The sequence below is a fragment of the Tinamus guttatus genome, unplaced genomic scaffold, assembly GCF_059628265.1.
Source record: "Tinamus guttatus ecotype Peru unplaced genomic scaffold, ASM5962826v1 Tinamus_guttatus_pri_ptg000261l, whole genome shotgun sequence".
NCBI classification, from domain to species: domain Eukaryota; kingdom Metazoa; phylum Chordata; class Aves; order Tinamiformes; family Tinamidae; genus Tinamus; species Tinamus guttatus.
In genome coordinates this window covers 935,823-953,366 of record NW_028288795.1, presented here as the reverse complement: position 1 = coordinate 953,366, position 17,544 = coordinate 935,823, and the positions used below count along the sequence as shown (strand labels likewise).

The following is a 17,544-nucleotide window of genomic DNA, read 5'->3' as shown; positions in this document are numbered from 1 at the left end:
TTCTTGCTGTTGTTGCTATGTTTTTGTGTCCTGCTTCACTTCCGGTTATTTATTTCTTGATTATATACTTGTCTTTTTTTTTAAACATATATACAGTTATAATGTCTGTTTCTGTTTGCTGGGTGCACTTGATAACAGATCTGGTTATTCTAATAGCGTCTCAGGCTCTGCTGCTTCAGAATGTTAAGAAATAATCTTTCCAGGACTGGGAGGTTTATCTTGGGCGTTGCTAAATACCCAGGGCCTCCTCTTGACTGGTGCAGGCTGCTCCCAAGCCGTGGATGGTGGGGAGAGGCCTCCAGTCCTGTGCTCAACCAGACCTTCAGCACTTGCCATCTCTGGTTACTCATTTGTTTGGCTCCAGAGCCTTCTTTTTCCTTCTTCTCCACCCTCTTATCCTTAGGTCTTTCTAAGAAAGATACATGGTAAGTAGCTTCTGCGCTTCCCCTTAATGAAGCCAAGAGGATGTTAGACCTCAAGCTGTCATCAAAAGCCAGCAGGAATTGGGTGCCTGCCCCTCAGAACACCCTGCACTGGTTTCATCTACACTGACGAACTTGCAGGGCCGTAATTCCCTGCTGGGGAAAGCAGCAGGAGCAGCTCTAGGTGAGGGATTTTTGCCGCCCATCCCGTGCGCTGGCTCACGACGAGCGCTCGGAGCTCCCTGAGCTCCCTGCAGAGGAACTTCCAGAATTCCCAGCATTGCATTTGCCAGCAGAGCCGCAGGGGAGCGAGCCCGGGGGTGTCCGGGGCTGCCCAACGCGGCCTCGTCTCCCCTTGCAAACGAGCTGCCCTCGGGAGCCAAGTGAAGCCTCTGCTTGGACCAACCCGTAGAACTGTCCAAATTAAACAAAACCCTCTAGGAAAAGCTGCCCGACGTGGCTCTCCACCAGAGCGGGGCTTTCAGGTGACAGCAGCCTTGGCTTTAATTCTGGCTGAAGCCTGCTCAGCTGCGAAGGCTCCATGTGAAGCTGAGCTCCGTTGGGTTCCGATCCCTCCTGTTGCGTTGAAATCCCTGTGGAGTCTTTTGGTGAATTTGGTTGGGGCAGGGGGAGGGTTTGTGCTTTCTCTCCACTCTGCCTTCGGGAGCTGCCGGACACGGAGCACCCGGTGGGAATGAGCCCATCACCCTCCTTCCCTCTCGGAACGCGGGCGCGTTGGGTTTCCTTCCCGAAGAGGCTGTATCTGCAACAACCGTATCATTTGCACTTCTCTCACTGGAGATTTAATCAATAATGTGACGCTAAGCTGGAATTGTTTGGTTTTGCCTAGTTTCTTTCAGGGCTGGGAGTTAATAGTCGTAGCACATGTGAGCTCCATCCATATCTGTAGTATAATCATGTACTTATAATACATAAAACATTTGCTGGCCTGTTGAATTATTTATGTAGTATGTATTTTAGCTGAGCTTTTACAGGGATGAAGCCTTCTGAGGTAAAAGAGCTGTTTTTCCTCCATGCAGTTACACACTGCAGACCCGTGCATGCCTGCTAGCAGGAGTGCTTGGCGGGGGCTCTGGCTACGTTCATGCAGACCACAATAATTTGTGGGTTTAACCCTTAATCTTTTTGACCTGCTCAGCATAAAGCACCCATGCACTTGGGTAATTCCAAGGAAGGCTCTAGGGAGCTTCCCTCGGCACCGTCCGTGGCAGTAACAGGCCGAGGGACGCGGGCCGAGTCCGTGAGTTTAGAGAAGGGGACGAATCTCTCCTTCCTATTGGGATACGCGTCCAGCCTGGCGCTCCCAGGCAGCGTTCCAGCCCGTATTAGCTCTAATGGAAGACGTTGATGCTACTTCTCGCTCGGGAAGCCAGCGGAGCGCCCATGATGATGGCTTTGCTGCGGTCTTCTTCTTCCCTGCCAGGTGGGCTGCAGATCGAGAGCAGCGAGGAGACGGACCAGGGGAAGTACGAGTGCGTGGCCAGCAACAGCGCGGGCGTGCGCTACTCCTCGCCCGCTAACCTTTACGTGAGAGGTAGGGAGCGCGTCGGCCCGCAGAGCTGCCCCGTCCCCGCGCCCGCTGCGGGCTCCCTGCCCCGCAGGATCCCCCTCGGATGCCTCCGAGCAGCGGGCGGACAGCAGACCCGGATCCTCTGCGCCCCGTCCCCAGCGCTCCCCACGCGGACGCCGGAGCGGCTGCTCCCCGGGGTCTCCCCGGGTTTCCCTTGGCCGGTGCTTCCGTGTCCCGGTGCCCTTGGAGCTGGCCCGGCTCCATGGCCGGGACAAACCCCCCTGCCCAGGTGCCGTGGGGACAAGTGACAGGGACCGGCTTCTGCCACGTGGCCCCTCGATGTTCCGCGCCCGGCGTGGCAGCAGCCATCCTGCCTTCGCTGATACCTTCTTCTCTCTCTGACCTGTTACATTTTGTGCATAGCTTTGATTTAATATCTTTCCACAGAAAAAAAAAAACACACACACAAAAAAACCCCTTTTGATAATGAGAGAGCAGGGCTGGCCTTTCTCCCTTAAAAAACCCCCCACAAACTACAAAATACCATTGGGAGGAAAAACAAACCTTCCATCCCAGCAAACCGTTCCCATTTCCATCCCATCGGCAGAGGAAGCGCCTCCCACCCGCGCTCCCGTGGATCCTGCACCGGCTGCAGAACCATGATCCCGTGTGCGCTCCTTTCTCTCTCTCTTTCTCTCTCTCTCGTGTCTCACGCTCACTAAATCACATGCGCATGGAGAGAAGGCTTTTAATAATTGAACGTTTCCAAGCTAAAATTTTAAATAGCCTTTTGTGGCCAGCTGGAAAATTGCGTTTGAAATTTGCCCTCTCGCCTGGGCCCCAAAATTCTTCATTGGGGAATGCGAATCTGGATGTGACGCCACTAATTCAGGGCTGAATCCTTGGCAGACAATTTAGCTGGAGTATTTGAAGTTCTTATTTTTTGGAAAAAAAAAAAAAAGTGGGGATTTTTCCTTATATTTCTACTCCTCCACCTTTCTGGCCACTCGGAAACTCTCCAGGGGACAAATCCGTGACCACGGAGTCGCCGGGGCGCGCTTGGCTCCTAGGTGGCCAGCCCCATTGCCGCCCCAGCTCGCCCCATAACCAGAGCCCGCGCTGGCGGCCGCGCGAGCCGGCTCGGCCTGTGCTGTGGGTGTTTTTCATGCTGTTTAATTCCTTGTTTTCTTTGTGTGTTGATATCGTGAAAAGGTAACAAAGTTCGGAAATGGGTTTGCTTGGGGGGTGGAGGGTGGGGAAGTTCATGCACATTTTTTCTTCCCTTTTCTTTTCTTTATTTTTCCCCCCCGTTTTGTTTCTGAAGAGTCTCGAACACTCTCGTGTTTCCAATTGACTTGTTTCTCCCATAACACGCTTGTCTCTATAGAGCACCTGGGATAGGAGTTGTAAGTTTTAACCTTGCAAGGAGAAAAAAAAATGGTTTGCTTTGGTTTTATTTTTCTTTTTGTTTTCTTTTCCTCTTCTAATTGTTTCTTTTTCCTGATTCGGTCCCGCTGTGGAGGTAGCGCGAGCAGGGCCGGGCGCGGGGCTGGCGGGAGCCGGGGCCGGGGGAGCGGGCGGCCGCGCCGGGGCCTCCTCTGCCCCAGCTCTTCCCAACCTGGTCCCCCTTCCGCAAAGAGCAGCCGGAGCGGCAATTCCTCGGCACGGCCGGCGCCTCTTCCGGCTGCTAATTCCGAATTTGGGCTACTAATTCCGAATTTGGGCTACTAATTCCGAGTTTGGGCTGCTTGCAGTCCTCTGGTTGCCCTTAAACCAAAGGTACCCAGCTGGACGGGAGGGGGAACGTTAGGAAGGCAGGAAAACAAAAGGGTCGTTACTATCTTCTTTTCTTTTTATTCCTTTCTTTTTATTTTGGTTAAGAGAAAGAAAAAGAAAAAGCAATCAATTTGCAGCTGACAGCCTTGAGAAGGCCTTTTTTTACTCTCTCTGTGTTTCCCCTATTTTTCTCTTCTCCTCATGTCATTGTGTTCCGCATCAAACCCCCTTAACATCCCTCAGAGCTACGAGAAGGTTGGTGTGGTTTTTTTCTTTTTTACTTTCTTTACCCACATTTTTACATTCTTAAGAGAAAAAAAAAATTAAAAAATTAAAAAAAAAAAAAAAGAAAACGAGAAAAAGCAAGAAATCTTTAAGATGAGCGAGACCCGCCCGTTCCCGGGTCTCGCCGAGATGAGTTGAGTTGCATTGTGGGCCTCTCTATGCATCCTTTGGTAATGTTGCTGAGTTCTTGCACTTTTTTGTCGTCATGGTTACCTTGCCGTTTGGACATTGGGCCTGATGCATGATAGGAGAATGTAACAATCTTCTTTGCATGCTGGTTTTTTAAATTAATTATGACTTTATTTTTAATTTTTTTTTGATATATAAATATGTCTACTTTTGGATTTCTTTGACGATTCTGGTTGATTTTGAAGTGGATTTTCCTCTTCCTTTTTTTGGATTTTTTTGTTTCGTTTCCGATTTGTTGGTTCCGTTGGGTTTTTTGCTTTCTCTTGGTTTTCTCCTTTGGTTATGCTGTGCTGTAGTCTCCCCCCAACCGCATTGTGAGAAGCCAGTGTTCCTGCCCCCCCCGGTGGTAACTGAGCCCCCCAGCAGGAAAGGAGTCACACAGCTCTAACGCCTGTCCCGGGAAGCCCTGCTCTTTGGGATGAGCCTTTGCGCTGGGGAGGGCGGCGGGAGGGAGCCGGGAAGCGGGAAAGATGCTCCGAACGCCGGGGCGCCGAGCGGCCCCGCGGCCCCGTCCTTCCCGCCCCGTCCCTTGCAGGCAGAGCCTGCAAATCCGTATGGAAACTCCTCATCCCGGCGGCTTCCCGAAGGATGCAAAACTTGCCCGCGGGCGCCTGGCCCTGCACAGCGCCCACGGCGCCGCAGCCGGGAGCGGATCTGCCCTTGGCCCGGGATGACGGAGCTTCCCACCGGGTCCTGTCCCGATCGCCACCGTCCGTCCTCCCGCAGCTCCGCGCGGGCCCGGACGGGCCTCGTGGCACCCGCAAGCCCCTTGGAGCTGCAGCCGCCCCGTTTCCCTCCCCGCGTGTCCCTGGTGGTCCCGGGAAGCTTCCCCGCATCCCGTTGCTCGGCAGCAGGTGGGATCTCGGCCGGGCCTCGTGGTGCCCCTGGCGCTCGGTGCTGCCGCCCGTTGCAGAATCCAATTCCGTGCCCTGCCCTGCGGCCCCTCTGCTCCCTACTCCACCAAAGGAGTGGCTTTCCTAGCGAACAGGTATTAAAGCTGTGTGATTTTTGAGAAATCCAGTGCAGTATTGACACAGTATCTGTCTCTTTCTCTCTCCCTCTCTCTTTCTTTCTGTCTGTCTTTCTCTTTTTTCTTAAAATGCTGAGATTTCAGTGCTTGGACCCTCAGTGCTGGTACCCCCCCTCCTTCGAATCTCTCCCCCCTCCCCGTAGGCACAAGGGAGCTCTCCGGAATGCTGCGCTGCTGGGAGGGTCTTGCTCAGGGGCCTTTGGCTCTTCTAACTTCTGACCAATGTCAACCATAGCCAAAAGCCCCCACCCCAAGGCTCTATTTAAAGCATAGAAAGAAAATAGACTTGTTCTGCTTAAAAAGAGCAAGAGAGAAGGAAGAGCGTTTGCAATGAGGTGTTCCCATCCCACCTCCATCCCACCTAGGACTAAAGGTGATAATCACCACTAATTACAGGATTTTCCTTCATGAATAGGAGTTTCAGTTTCAGGGTTTAGATGCAATTAAAAAGGGATTTATATGCCATTTATTTTTTTGATTTGTTTATTTTACCTTTTATAAAATGTTTCTAACATGTCCAGGCTGCTGCAAGTATCTCTTGTGATCTGAGAAGGTCTTGAGATTAAATTCCTCCTTAAGGCCAATAAAAATAATAATTATATCTGCAACAATAAACTAAAGCTAAATTGGATGTAGTCATCATAGGCTGGGATGACACTGGGTGAGGAAATAGGAGACTGGATACTCATTGGAAAAAGCTCATCTGGTTTGAGAGGAGCTTTGGGCATGGTCTGGAAATCATTGGCCAAGTGTTTCTATGAGTACAGATCAGATTATGCCATGGTCCAAGATAAGAGTTACTCCTGGGCTGCTACCAGGGAATTTCCAAGGCCAAAATGCAGGAGCGTCTCCATGGAGACCTGCAGCAGCAGGTGAGGATCCGGCAAGCTGAATCCTGCCGCCAGCCTGGAGCCCTGCAGAACTTCCCCGTTAACCAACGTCCAGGTTTTGTCTGGAATCAGTGAGCAGAACGACACGGTGCCGGCAGGCAGGCCAGCACATCTGCAGATGGGGATGCTGATCCTGCTCGGAAATCTCCTTGGATGCCCCTGGGAGGTCTCTAGGGACCCGAGGGCAGTCGCCCTTCTGGCCATTGCAGCAGGGCAAGGGGAAGCTCTTTGACCTGTGCAGCTGGTGCACGGCCCCAGGCAGAGCTCCAGGACCTTCTTGGAGCTCGTGGGATGGAGGGGAATCGTCTTAGTCCCTTTAAAAGGCCTTGAGTCTTGCCCAAAAGGGCTGAATGCTGCCTGCGCTTTGGGGCATAAAAGCAGGTTACAAAAAGCAGGATAAAATCCCAAAGTAGTGTGCCCAAGACCTCAGCTTCAAAATATATTAAAATGTGACTAGCCTGATAAAATGTAGCCCATAGTCTTCTCCCGAGTTAAGTTTGGGCTGTGTGTAATCTGGCCATTAACCCCGAGCTGTCGGTTGCTCAGTCCATGGTGCTGCAGCACTTGTGGTGCCTTTCAAAAGTTAAAACGAAATTATTTCAGTTGCTTTGTAGGTTGAACAAATAGCCACAAGGTCAAAAAAGGAAAAAAAAAATGTCCATGTTTTAGAGTCCTAGGAATTTTAATACCTTTTCAGAATAGTGTCCATAAATTCTTTAAAGGAAGAGAATAACCACCACTAGCTCATAGAACATCCCCTGAAATGCCATTTTCTAGAGTTCTGGGCAGGAGAGGTGGGTGACAAGAGGTGACAACTGGAGCGTTAGGTGAGCGCTGGCGAGGGAGCGCCCTGTCCCCCTTGGGGTGTCCTCAGCTCTGAAATTCTAGTTGAAAACCAAAGCAAACAGACAACTTTGCTGTGTTTCTGCAGAAGGATTTCTCAAGGGTATCAGGAAGTGGGTACAAAAAGCCACCCCCATCCAAAAAAAAAATCAAAATATATATCTATGTATATCTCTCTATAGAGGGCACTTTGCAGGAACACTGTGCTGTACTGATCTCGAAATCTCTGCCTGCCTGTGTCTCTTACACCTTTTGCATCGCTGTTCTCTTTGTTTTAGGGGAAAAAATTAGATTACACCTTGTCAAATTAAACTAGCGAAATCACAAAGCAAAGCCTGTGTTTAATGTTACAGAGCTGCTTGGAAAACAATTGGCTTTAGATGATTTTGTGGACAATCCTACAAAAAGCAACAGGAAAAAAAATTACCAAAGACCAGAGATGTTGAGCCAGGCTGTCACTCGGCTAATGGGTTTATTTAAGTGGCAAAGTCACGATTGGGAAGGAAATGGATTTCCTGCAGACCAAACCCAAGCCTTGGTCTCATTCCTTATTTATCTCTCTGTTTACTTATGCATTTCTATTTACTGCGGAGGAAATTAGGAAGGAGATGGGCCCGAGGAGGGAAGTATCTCGTCCTCTGGAGGGACGGAGGTCGGAAATCCAGACCCGAGCAGCGTCTCATCCCAGCGGAATGATTGGAACGGGAGAGGGAGAAGGCAGAGGCCGGCGCAGGGCAGGGACCCACCACCTTTTGGGAGGGGAGGACAGGTGTAATCTAAGCTTCACTAATAACGTAGAGGCTGCACATTATTTTGGCACCCTTTTCCCTACCCCCTCCTCATTTTGGAGCAAGACGGAATGACTCCTGTCTCACCAAAATGGCCAATAATGTCCGCCTTCTCACCTCATTTGGAGCAGCAGCTTGCTGAGTGTCAAAACGTTTAATACCATTTGGTTTTGTTTGGTGCTTTCAACCAGTCACTTCACTTTCTTTTCTTTCCTTTTTTTTTTTTCCAACTAATTTCTCCTTTATGATATGAAGCGTATTTCTCTTTGAGTTGGTTTAACGTGAATCGGGGTTTGAAGTGACGGGTTCCTGTCTCATCCGTGCTCCTTTCCCCACCTCACCTCTCCAACATCTCTCTCCCTGAGCTAATCTGGAAAGGGCCTAAAAAGTGGAAGCGGAGGCTTCCCGCAGCGCACGCTGCTTGGTCGGTCCTCAGCTTTCTCTCACTAGCAGCATCCTGGGAACACATTTTAAGGATGGATTCTAGTGTAGCAAAAGTCAACGCTGGATCTTCCAGTGTCTCTTCCGACCAGGTCTGTAAATCTGTCCCTTTCCAAAACGTGTGTCACGTCGTGGCCCCCGGCTCTCGGTGTCGTGGAGCGGTGGTGGTGGGGAGCCCCAGGGATGCTGATTGGCACCGGCCCCTTGGGAAGCTTTAATCACTGGAAATGCCACTCGCAGAGCACAAACCAGGTTAATCTGTCTGCGTCCGGGAGCAGCAACAAAACCAATTGGCTTTACAAGGGTAGCGAAAATTACGGATCCGCTCCCTTCCTAATGAATGTCATGTTGGGCAGAATTTGGGGCAGGGATTTGCCTGCGCAGATGCTTCTCCAGCAAAAACCCCCCAGACATTGGCAAGAAAATGCCCTTAAATCGTCCCGTACCCTCGAAATGGCCTCTCAGCCCTGAACTGATTCACGCTGCAAATACCCCGGTCCTGTTCAGAAATCTGGTTCTCCAGGTAACAAGCTGAATCCTCCTTTGAAAAAAGCTCCTGGGCGTTTGTTGGCTGTTGAGAACGTGTTGAGAACGTGTTGAGAACGTCTGTGTGCCCGCTGGTAGCCGTGCGTGGGGTGAGCGTGCGCCCACGGACACCTGTGAGGTTCCCTCGGACACCGGGGCCCAAGGATTAGGACAGAGCTCATGGAAATGCAGGGAAGGGGCTGCAAGAGCTGGGGGGTTTCGTGGAACCAGACCCTCCGCCTCTGAGTGCGAGAGAAGCCCATGGAGCTGTTGGTCGAGCGCACCGTGGGGATGGTTTTGTTCCGAGTTCTGCTCGGGGCGGGAGGCTCCCTTTGGAAAGCTGCTTTGCAGCTCCCGGAGGGTTGGAAAAGCAGCGTGAAATAGTGAAGTGTGTGAAAGAGGCAGCGTGTGAGAACGGGCCGTGCTGCAGCTGCGTGGAAGGCAGCAGGTACCAGCGCTCGGAATGCCGCCGCGAGGAGGACGGCTCCGTGCGGCAGGACGGAGCGGGGAGCTGCTTGGCTCCGTTCCGCGGGATTCAGGGAGCTGCTTGGCTCCGTTCCACAGGATTCGGGGAGCTGCTTGGCTCCGTTCCGCGGGATTCCCTACGTTCAGGCTCGTGCAGGTGCCATGGGAGCAGCCCTGTGGCCCCTGCTCTCCGGAGAAGATCCTGCAAGTGTTTCCTCTTAGGATGCGTCCGGAACAGGGAAGCCCTGGCAGGGCTGTGTCCAGGGGCTCCGAGCGCTCCCGTTTGGAACGCTGGAGATGTGGTCCCCGCCTGGCCCGGTGCGTGGGTGTCTGTGTGTGCGAGCCCGTGTGACGTGGAGCTTTCTTGAAACCAGGATGCACAAGGAAACGCGGCCGCCCTCCTGCTCTTCCATGGCTGTCCCGAATCCAAATCCCCCCGTTTGGGCGCTCTCCCGGCTGGCATCCGGAGGTGCCGCCTGCTTCCCGGACAGCCCTCGGGCCTGGCCTTGTGCTCTGTGAGTGGCTCCTTCCCCGTCCCCAAATCGCTGCCGCTGGCAGCAGGCTGCTCCCTTCAGACTCCGATTCTCAGCGCTCCACCATCCATCGAACAGCGCTTTTCAGTTAATGAATTCTGGTTTGGTTGTTGGTTTTTTTTCCTTTTCCCCTTTCTTTTTTTTTTTCAGTTTGCTTTTATTTCTTTGCGATTAGCCTCGGTTTGAATTACTTGTCTTGTTCTGTTCCCATGACAACTCGGTGTTTGCATCCCACCCGCCGCTGTTTGGTGCTGTCGATGCTGTTTGCTGGCCGGCTCTCGCCCGGCGCCCGTCTCCCCATCTCTCCTCACCCTTCCCACCTTGCCTCCCCTCTCCGAAGGTCACACACCAGCAGAGTCATCCTCCCGTCCCGGGTCTGTCTGCATGGTGACCCCCCCACTTGTTTCTTTTCAAGTTCTCTCCATCCTGTCTCAGACTGTGACGGCCGCGGTCTTCCCGGGGCTCCATTTTCCGGAACGCGGCACCTCCCGGAGCAGGGAGCGGGCGGCAGGGCCGTGTGCTCTCCAGGCAGGGCCTTGCACCATTCCCCAAGCACAAAGTTGTCCCGTGCTCTTAGTGGGGGGATGTCTCCGGCCTGGACCCCGCGCTCCCTTCCCGGCATGCAGGAATTCCCTTCCGAGGTCTCCGAGCTCCTCGTGCCTGGACGTCTTCCTCACATCTCAGCACTGAGAGCTGCAGGAAAGGCCGTGGTGGCCCGAGGGGAAGGTGCAAGGGAGGCTTTGGGAGCCCTGGGCAGGGGCAGAGGCCACGTTTGGCTTTTCCTCTGCAGGGCCCTTGTCTCTCCTGGCAGCAGGATTCCCATCCTAAAGAATCCCAAAGTTTGAGAGCAGCCGGGGAGCGGGCCGGGATGTAAATACCAGGAATAAAAGAGGATCTCGGCTCCCGGGGACACGAGAAGGCACTAGGAGCAGGGAAGCGGGATCGCAGGCTCCGCTCTGGTCTCCTCGCATGGGTTTCGCATGGGTCCCATCGTCCCTGCTCCTAGCAAGGCTGAGCAGGGAGAGCTCTCCGGGAGGAGGACCCGGGGGTTTGTCCGTGGGATTCGTGAGGCCCCAGCACTGCGAATGCTCCCGTCCCCTTCCTCACCTGGCCCCAGGGCTTTCCGCATGGCCATCCCTGAGCCTGGATGGATTCCCTGAGCCTGGATGGATTCCCTGAGCCTGGATGGATTCCCTGAGCCTGCGCGGGTTCCCTCGCTCCTCCCTGCCTTGCCTGCCTCTTCCCAGCATCCGCAGCCTCCTGCCTGTGCTCGTGGCATGGGATCGTGTCCCCAGCTCCCTGCCTTCCTGCTCCATCCCTTGTCCCGCGTCACCCCCAGGGGAGAGCACCCGCCTCGGCACCCGCTCCAGCCCGGCCAGTTCCGAAAATGGAGCCAAGGAAACCGCAGCCTCCCCCTTGCGTCCATGTCCTTCCCGTGGAAAGTCTGGGAGCTGCATCCACCTCTCTGCTAAGGAGATGCACAGAACATGTCACCGTTTTCTCGACGTTCAAGTTTCATTACCTCGTTTTTCTTATTAATTCTATTCTATTTATTATTCCGCCAGGGCTGAGATGTGACAATGTGAGCCACCACATTGGGTCACATCAGCTAGAAAAAGTATGCAGCATTAAAGTGGGTTTCCCCCTCCCCTCCCTCTCTTTCTCTCTCTTCTTTCCCCCTTCCCCTCCTCGTCCTTCTCTCCTTGTCTTCCCTTCTTTCTCTGTCGCTCTCTCTATTCAGTATCCATGTGGGCATTTGCTAGCCGCCCATAAATAATATTTCTCTGCATTTTCCTCTCTCTCTCTTTCTCTTTCTCTCTTTTTCTCTCTCTTTTTTTACCTCTTTTGCATGATGTTTGTGACTCTGAGAGCTGCATCTATCGATGGAACCGTGTCAGATCTTAAAGAGGCTTCGTTAGGGTTTCTATACCCGAAAACCACAAAAATTTCATTAGAGTTTCTCATCTTTTCCACACTCTCTCTCGCTCCAGGGGGACCGCATCCCCCTGGACGGTTCTCGCACGCACAGACACTAAATTTTATCCCGCTCCGGGGCCTCCCTCTCCCCCGTTTTCGTATTCCTGCCTCCTCGCCCCTCGCGGGGGTCCCTCGAGCGGGTGGCAAGGTGCCGCTTCTCTCCTTGTTGGATCCGCCGGGTCCAAACCAGGCCCGGGCCTTTCCAACAAGGCAAAACCCGGAGAAGTCCCCACCTGCGCCCAGACCTTCTCCTGGCCACCACCCACAGCCCTTCCCGTGGGAGAAGGTGCGGAGGGAGGCCGAGGCCGTGGAGCGGGGCCGGAGCGGGCGCCCCGGGTGCGGAGCGGGGCGCGGGGCCCCGCGCGGAGGAGGAGGTTTGCGACGCTCGCAGCTCGTGCCAGTAAAGATGAGAAATTGCTAATAAATTTTTGTGTATTTATCTGTGCTGTGATGGGTCTAATCTTGATCAATGGAACCCTGTTGCTATGAAATATCGCTTTTATGTCTCTATTCTATATATTGTTTGTGAAGTAAACATTTATTTAAAGTTTGATTTCTTTGGTTTTTGGTTTTCGATTTTTTAATTTGTTTGTTTTTTTCCGTTTCGTTTTTAATGAAGGAAGAAAATAAATGATAACAAACCCCATCTGTATTTAAATTATCTTTTGCTCTTTTTTCTTTTTCTCTCTTCTTTTCTTTTCTCTCTTTCTTTTTTGTTTTTCTTCGTTTTTTTTCCTTTGTTTTCTGTTTCTGTTTTGTTCCGTTTTGTTTTTTTGTTACCTCTGTGCGTCTCGTCCGCAGTTCGCCGCGTGGCCCCTCGCTTCTCCATCTTGCCCGTGAGCCACGAAATCATGCCCGGCGGCAACGTCAACATCACGTGCGTGGCCGTGGGCTCGCCCATGCCCTACGTCAAGTGGATGCAGGGAGCGGAGGACCTGACGCCCGAGGACGACATGCCCGTGGGCCGCAATGTCCTGGAGCTCACGGATGTCAAGGACTCCGCCAACTACACGTGTGTGGCCATGTCCAGCCTGGGAGTCATAGAGGCCGTTGCTCAGATCACGGTGAAATGTAAGGGAGTGTGAGCACGCGCGCGGGGTCCCCCGTGCTTGCGCATGCACACGCGTGTGAGCCGCGTGCGCACGGACACGCGTTGTGTGCATGGCCCGTGCGGAGTGTCTGAGCACGCGTGGGCACGTGGCGTGTTTGTGCACGTGAGCGGTCGTGGGTTTGTGCTCCTGGCCCTTCCCGGTGCATGAGTGGCCGTGTCGCCGTGCGGCTGGGTTTGAGCAGCGCGCGCCCGCCCGTGCCTGTGGCTCCGGGGTCTGCATGGGGCGAGCCTGGTCGTGCCCCTGGACAGTTCTGCATGGAAAAAGGGAGATGTGCACGAGTGTGCTGCATGGGAGCTACGTGGATGGATGCGCATGGGGGTGCCTGACTGCATGCGTGTAAGTCCGTGTCCTTGCAAGCCTGTGTGTCCGTGCGTAGGGGTGTGAGCACGAGCAGGAGGACACGCGTGTGCACCGTGAGTGCTGGGATCCGTGCATGTGTCTGGGGATCCCCTGCGCAAAGAAATCCGCAGTGAATGAGAAGCTTGAGCTCTTCCCTTGCCTTAGAGACTAAAGCCTGTGTTCTGCTGGAAAATGTGATCCAGAGCCCTGCATGTGTGTGTCTGCTGGGACCCGGGGCTGGCTGGGCCTTTCGCGAGCAGCCTCGGGTGCCTTGAAGCCTGCATGCCTTCCTGCTGCAAGGGTAGAGGTTCAGGAGAGGCCGCGGGGGTCTCTGGCATGCGTGCCCCTGCAGTAGAGCATAGTTGGCATCTTAGCAAAGCGGCCGTGGTTGCCTCGGCAAGAGGGGGAGAAACCCCAGCTTCCAGCTAGCGATTCCCAAGAGGAGCCCGGGTGCAATCTTCAACCTATTCTGTCCTCAGCAGGGGAGTATTAAAACCCAAGCGGGATGCCCCTGTGGTTGGGTGAGTGTAGAGCTCTTGGAAGAGCTGGTGTCTGCTCTGAGCGATGGTGCTGCCCGTGAGGGACTCGGGGGGAACGGGCTGGGGAAGGACGGCGGGGAGAGGAGGAGAAATGCTCTGGAGAAGGGGTGGGCGAGAGCAAAATAGAGCCTTTTATACCAGCGTCTCTGAGTAAGGCAGTTCTGACAATAGAAATGAATAGGGACTATTGAATCTTGACATGAAACTGAGCTGTTTGCACAGGGAGTGGGCTCATGTGGCAGCGAAAGATGCCTGGGGCTGGGTTAAGGAACTCTTTATTTTTCTGGGTTTTTTTTCCTTCTCCTTTTTCCTTGTCTGGTATTATTAATTTAAAAAGCCATTGTCTAAGATACACTGCATCTGCTTCCAACTGTCCCACCGCCTCCGATGTGGAATCTTGTCCTGCTGCCTTTCGTCTTTTTGTTTTCTGTTTCCCCCGTGCTCCTGCGTGTAAGCATCCGCAGTCTTTTCCAGTTGGAAAATGAAATGGGAATGCAGAGCTTTAGAGGTGCTCAAGCCTAGCGAACACGGGATTGGAAAGGGTCTGTCACGTGCGTTGAGGCAAGCGCAACCCACGACGCGCCGGGGTTAGTCCTGCGGAGGAGGGCCAAGGAGGGGAGACGTGGGGTGACACGGGGACTCCCAAGTCCTCGGCTTTTCTAGTTCTGGAAAGCGCAGCCTGCACTGTACGATTACCTGCCCAACAGGAGGGCTTCGGCAGCGCCCCATTTCGGATGTGATTCCGTGCTTTTCCCCTCTGCCACGTGAGCCGGCGGATGTTCAGCCGGAGCCTGTGCTAATGATTCCAGATGTTTAGCTGAACGCTTTTCTTTTGATGGAGCAGTTTAAGGAGGATAATAGAGTGGATAACTAGGTTCATAATATTTCAGCAGCACTTTACTGAGCTGCCTCGCTGTGATTGGTGCTGTGCCTCTGGCTCCTAGAGCCCTAACTAGCCCAATTAGGCACCATTTCAGCATATGGGTTTTTTTTAAGTGTCTGTTCTTCCTGATTCTCAGCACTCCCCAAGGCTCCTGGGACGCCAGTGGTGACAGAGACGACAGCAACAAGTATCACCATCACCTGGGACTCAGGAAACCCAGACCCCGTGTCATACTATGTCATTGAATACAAGTCCAAAAGCCAGGATGGACCGTATCAGATCAAGGAGGACATCACCACCACGCGCTACAGCATTGGGGGGCTCAGCCCTAATTCTGAGTATGAGATCTGGGTCTCTGCAGTCAACAGCATCGGGCAGGGACCTCCCAGCGAGGCAGTGGTCACCCGCACTGGGGAACAGGCTCCGGCCAGCGCCCCCCGTAACGTGCAGGGGCGAATGCTCAGCAGCACCACCATGATTATCCAGTGGGAGGAACCGGTGGAGCCCAACGGGCAGATCCGGGGCTATCGTGTCTATTACACCATGGAGCCCGACCAACCCGTCAGCAACTGGCAGAAGCACAATGTGGACGACAGCCTCCTGACCACGGTGGGCAGCCTGCTGGAGGACGAAACCTACACGGTGCGGGTCCTGGCCTTCACCTCCGTGGGAGACGGGCCCCTCTCCGACCCCATCCAGGTGAAGACGCAGCAAGGAGGTGAGCGCGCGCGTCGCTACCCTCGGGTGCTGGGCTGCAGGAGGGAGAGCTGGGCACTCGTAGCGCTATCCAGCCATCGTGCTGTGTCACCGGCACATCTCATTTTCTTTATTGGCTCAGTTAGAGTAGAAATGACCTTTTGGGAGGACACTTGGTGCAGGGGCTGGAGCCTGAGGACCTGGCGCGTGGTTTCTTTCTCTCCGTTCTCAGGAAGGTTGCTACTAAAGTGGGTAGGGCATGCAGTCGTGCAGAGAGAAGCCTTTTTTTGCTGTATGATGCTTCGAAGTGAGGTAACTTAGTACCTCTGGTTTCACAGCATCTCTTAAAGACCTAAAAACACGCGGGGCCCAGAAGATGGTGAAGCTTAATTCTGCTTAAAGTATCCAGAAACTACCCGCTCAGAGCTGAAAGGGGAATGAGCCAGTGGGGCTGCTCTGTCTTTGGCAGCTCTGCACCGTTTGCTGCCCTTGTCCTGCAGTGGGATCTAACCCTACGTTGCTTTAGAGGAAGAGCCTGCCCTTTTGTAGCATTTTCCTGCTGCTCAGATGCTCTTCACACACAGGCCTTAAAGAAAATGGGGTAGGAGTCTTTGAAACAGCCGAGTAAATGTGGTTCCTCCTGTCTCCCCATCCTGCCCCGTGCCACCCTTCTCTGTGCCAGTCCCTGGGCAGCCAATGAACTTCCGAGCCGAAGCCAAGACGGAGACGAGCATCGTGTTGTTGTGGAGCCCTCCGCGGCAGGAGATCATCGTCAAGTACGAGCTCCTCTACAAGGAAGGAGACCACGGCAGGGAGGTGAGTCCGGAGAGCAGCAGCGCGAAGCGTCGATGCTTGGAGGAGCGGAGCAGCGCCCGTGTCCCCGGGCTCCTTTTGGCTCCCGTTTCTATTTCTTTCTCCTCCCCCTTGCCCACGTCAGGTGTCGAAGACCTTCGATCCGACGACGTCGTTCGTGGTGGATGGCCTGAAGCCCAACACTGAGTATGTCTTCCGGCTGGCCGCCCGCTCGGCTCTGGGCCTGGGGGCCTTCACCCCGGAGGTCCGGGAGCGCACCTTGCAGTCTAGTAGGTGTCTCTCCTTTTCGCACCCTTCTCTGAGGGGAAGACGGTCACAGCTGGCGGGCGCAGGGGTACGGAGCTGGGGGGCACACGCTGCTGCCAGGGCGACCCTGGGGACCTGCCGCCCCCTTCCCTTGCGGCCGTAGGGAGCCGGGACGCGGGCGCGGGCTGGGGGAGCATTGGCAGAGGCACCGTCCCCTTGGCACCGCGGGGGGACGCGCGGGTGGCCACGGGCCCAGGCCCGGCGCTTGGTGCTGAGCATGCTCAGGGAGGACGGCGTCCGCACCGCGGCGTCCGGGCCCTTCCCGGGCGGAAACCCAGCAGGAGGTGTCCACAAAGCGGGCGCTAGCCGTGGAGCAGGGAATGGCGGGGCAGGCGGCGAGGAAGAGGAGAAGGGAAGGTGATCACGGAAAGGTCCCGGCGTTCCCGCCAGCCTGCGGGAGCGCGGTCCTCACGCGGCTTTTCGCGAGGGACTTGGTCGCCCATGGCAGGAAGGCTGGTTGTCCCGGCAGGCACCGGCCACAGACCCGTTTGGGCTTGGGCAGAGCTGGAGAGAGGAGTCATGTGGAGGCTGGGGCCGGGGGGGACGTTAATGACACCAGGATGGAGTGTATGCAACCAAAATGTGCTGGTTTTAGTTTAATGGATTGTCTCCCTCCGCTGTTGCCCTGGGGACCATAACCCCAGCCGGCAATATCTCAACCTGGGCTTTTCACAGATCTTTGCTTTTAAACGAGGTGTTTTTTTTCTTTCACTGCATGAGTGGCTGTGGCAGCTGTTCTCTGTGTTTCCTGTCTCCTCTCATCTCTACTAAATCACTGCGCCGCAGTTTGGAGTAGCCGGGAGCAGAACTAACTCGCAAATGGCTCTGGGCAGCAGTGCGAGGAGGGCGAGCGCCGGCTCCGAGCCCTCGCCGAGGGCAGCAGCTCCCGGCCCGTCCTGCCGGGTGGCACCTGGTGCCGTGTCCCTCTCCGCTCCCTCTCCCTCCCTCTCCTTCTCTCCCTGCCAGGAGTGAGAAGAAAGGGGATCTATGTCCATCCTTACGGGTGTTTTCTTGGGCCTCCAGTCCCTTCAAAGATAATTTGTTTTCTTCTTTCCTTCAAATGGTTTCCCCCTCTATTTTTGTTTTCTTCTCCTTTTTATTTTTTCTAACATCTGTACGTGTTGAAAGAAAATCCTTTGCTGCAAGCCTGCTGGTTCTGAC

At 54.3% G+C, this 17,544-nt stretch overlaps 2 protein-coding genes across 3 annotated transcripts in view; one reads left to right on the top strand and one right to left on the bottom strand.

Moving 5' to 3' along the window:
• The window catches only part of PTPRS (protein tyrosine phosphatase receptor type S), a 98,497-nt gene that overhangs the window by 48,045 nt on the left and 32,908 nt on the right, over positions 1-17,544 (top strand). Inside the window, exons 6-10 of the mRNA XM_088527118.1 lie at positions 1,867-1,977; positions 12,497-12,766; positions 14,705-15,286; positions 15,947-16,080; positions 16,202-16,346. Of these exons, the coding sequence (XP_088383244.1) occupies positions 1,867-1,977; positions 12,497-12,766; positions 14,705-15,286; positions 15,947-16,080; positions 16,202-16,346 (1,242 nt within the window). The remainder of the gene's footprint in view (positions 1-1,866; positions 1,978-12,496; positions 12,767-14,704; positions 15,287-15,946; positions 16,081-16,201; positions 16,347-17,544) is intronic.
• Positions 1-17,544, bottom strand: part of FAM32A (family with sequence similarity 32 member A) — a 238,875-nt gene that overhangs the window by 195,190 nt on the left and 26,141 nt on the right. The gene's annotated exons all lie outside the window — the stretch shown is intronic.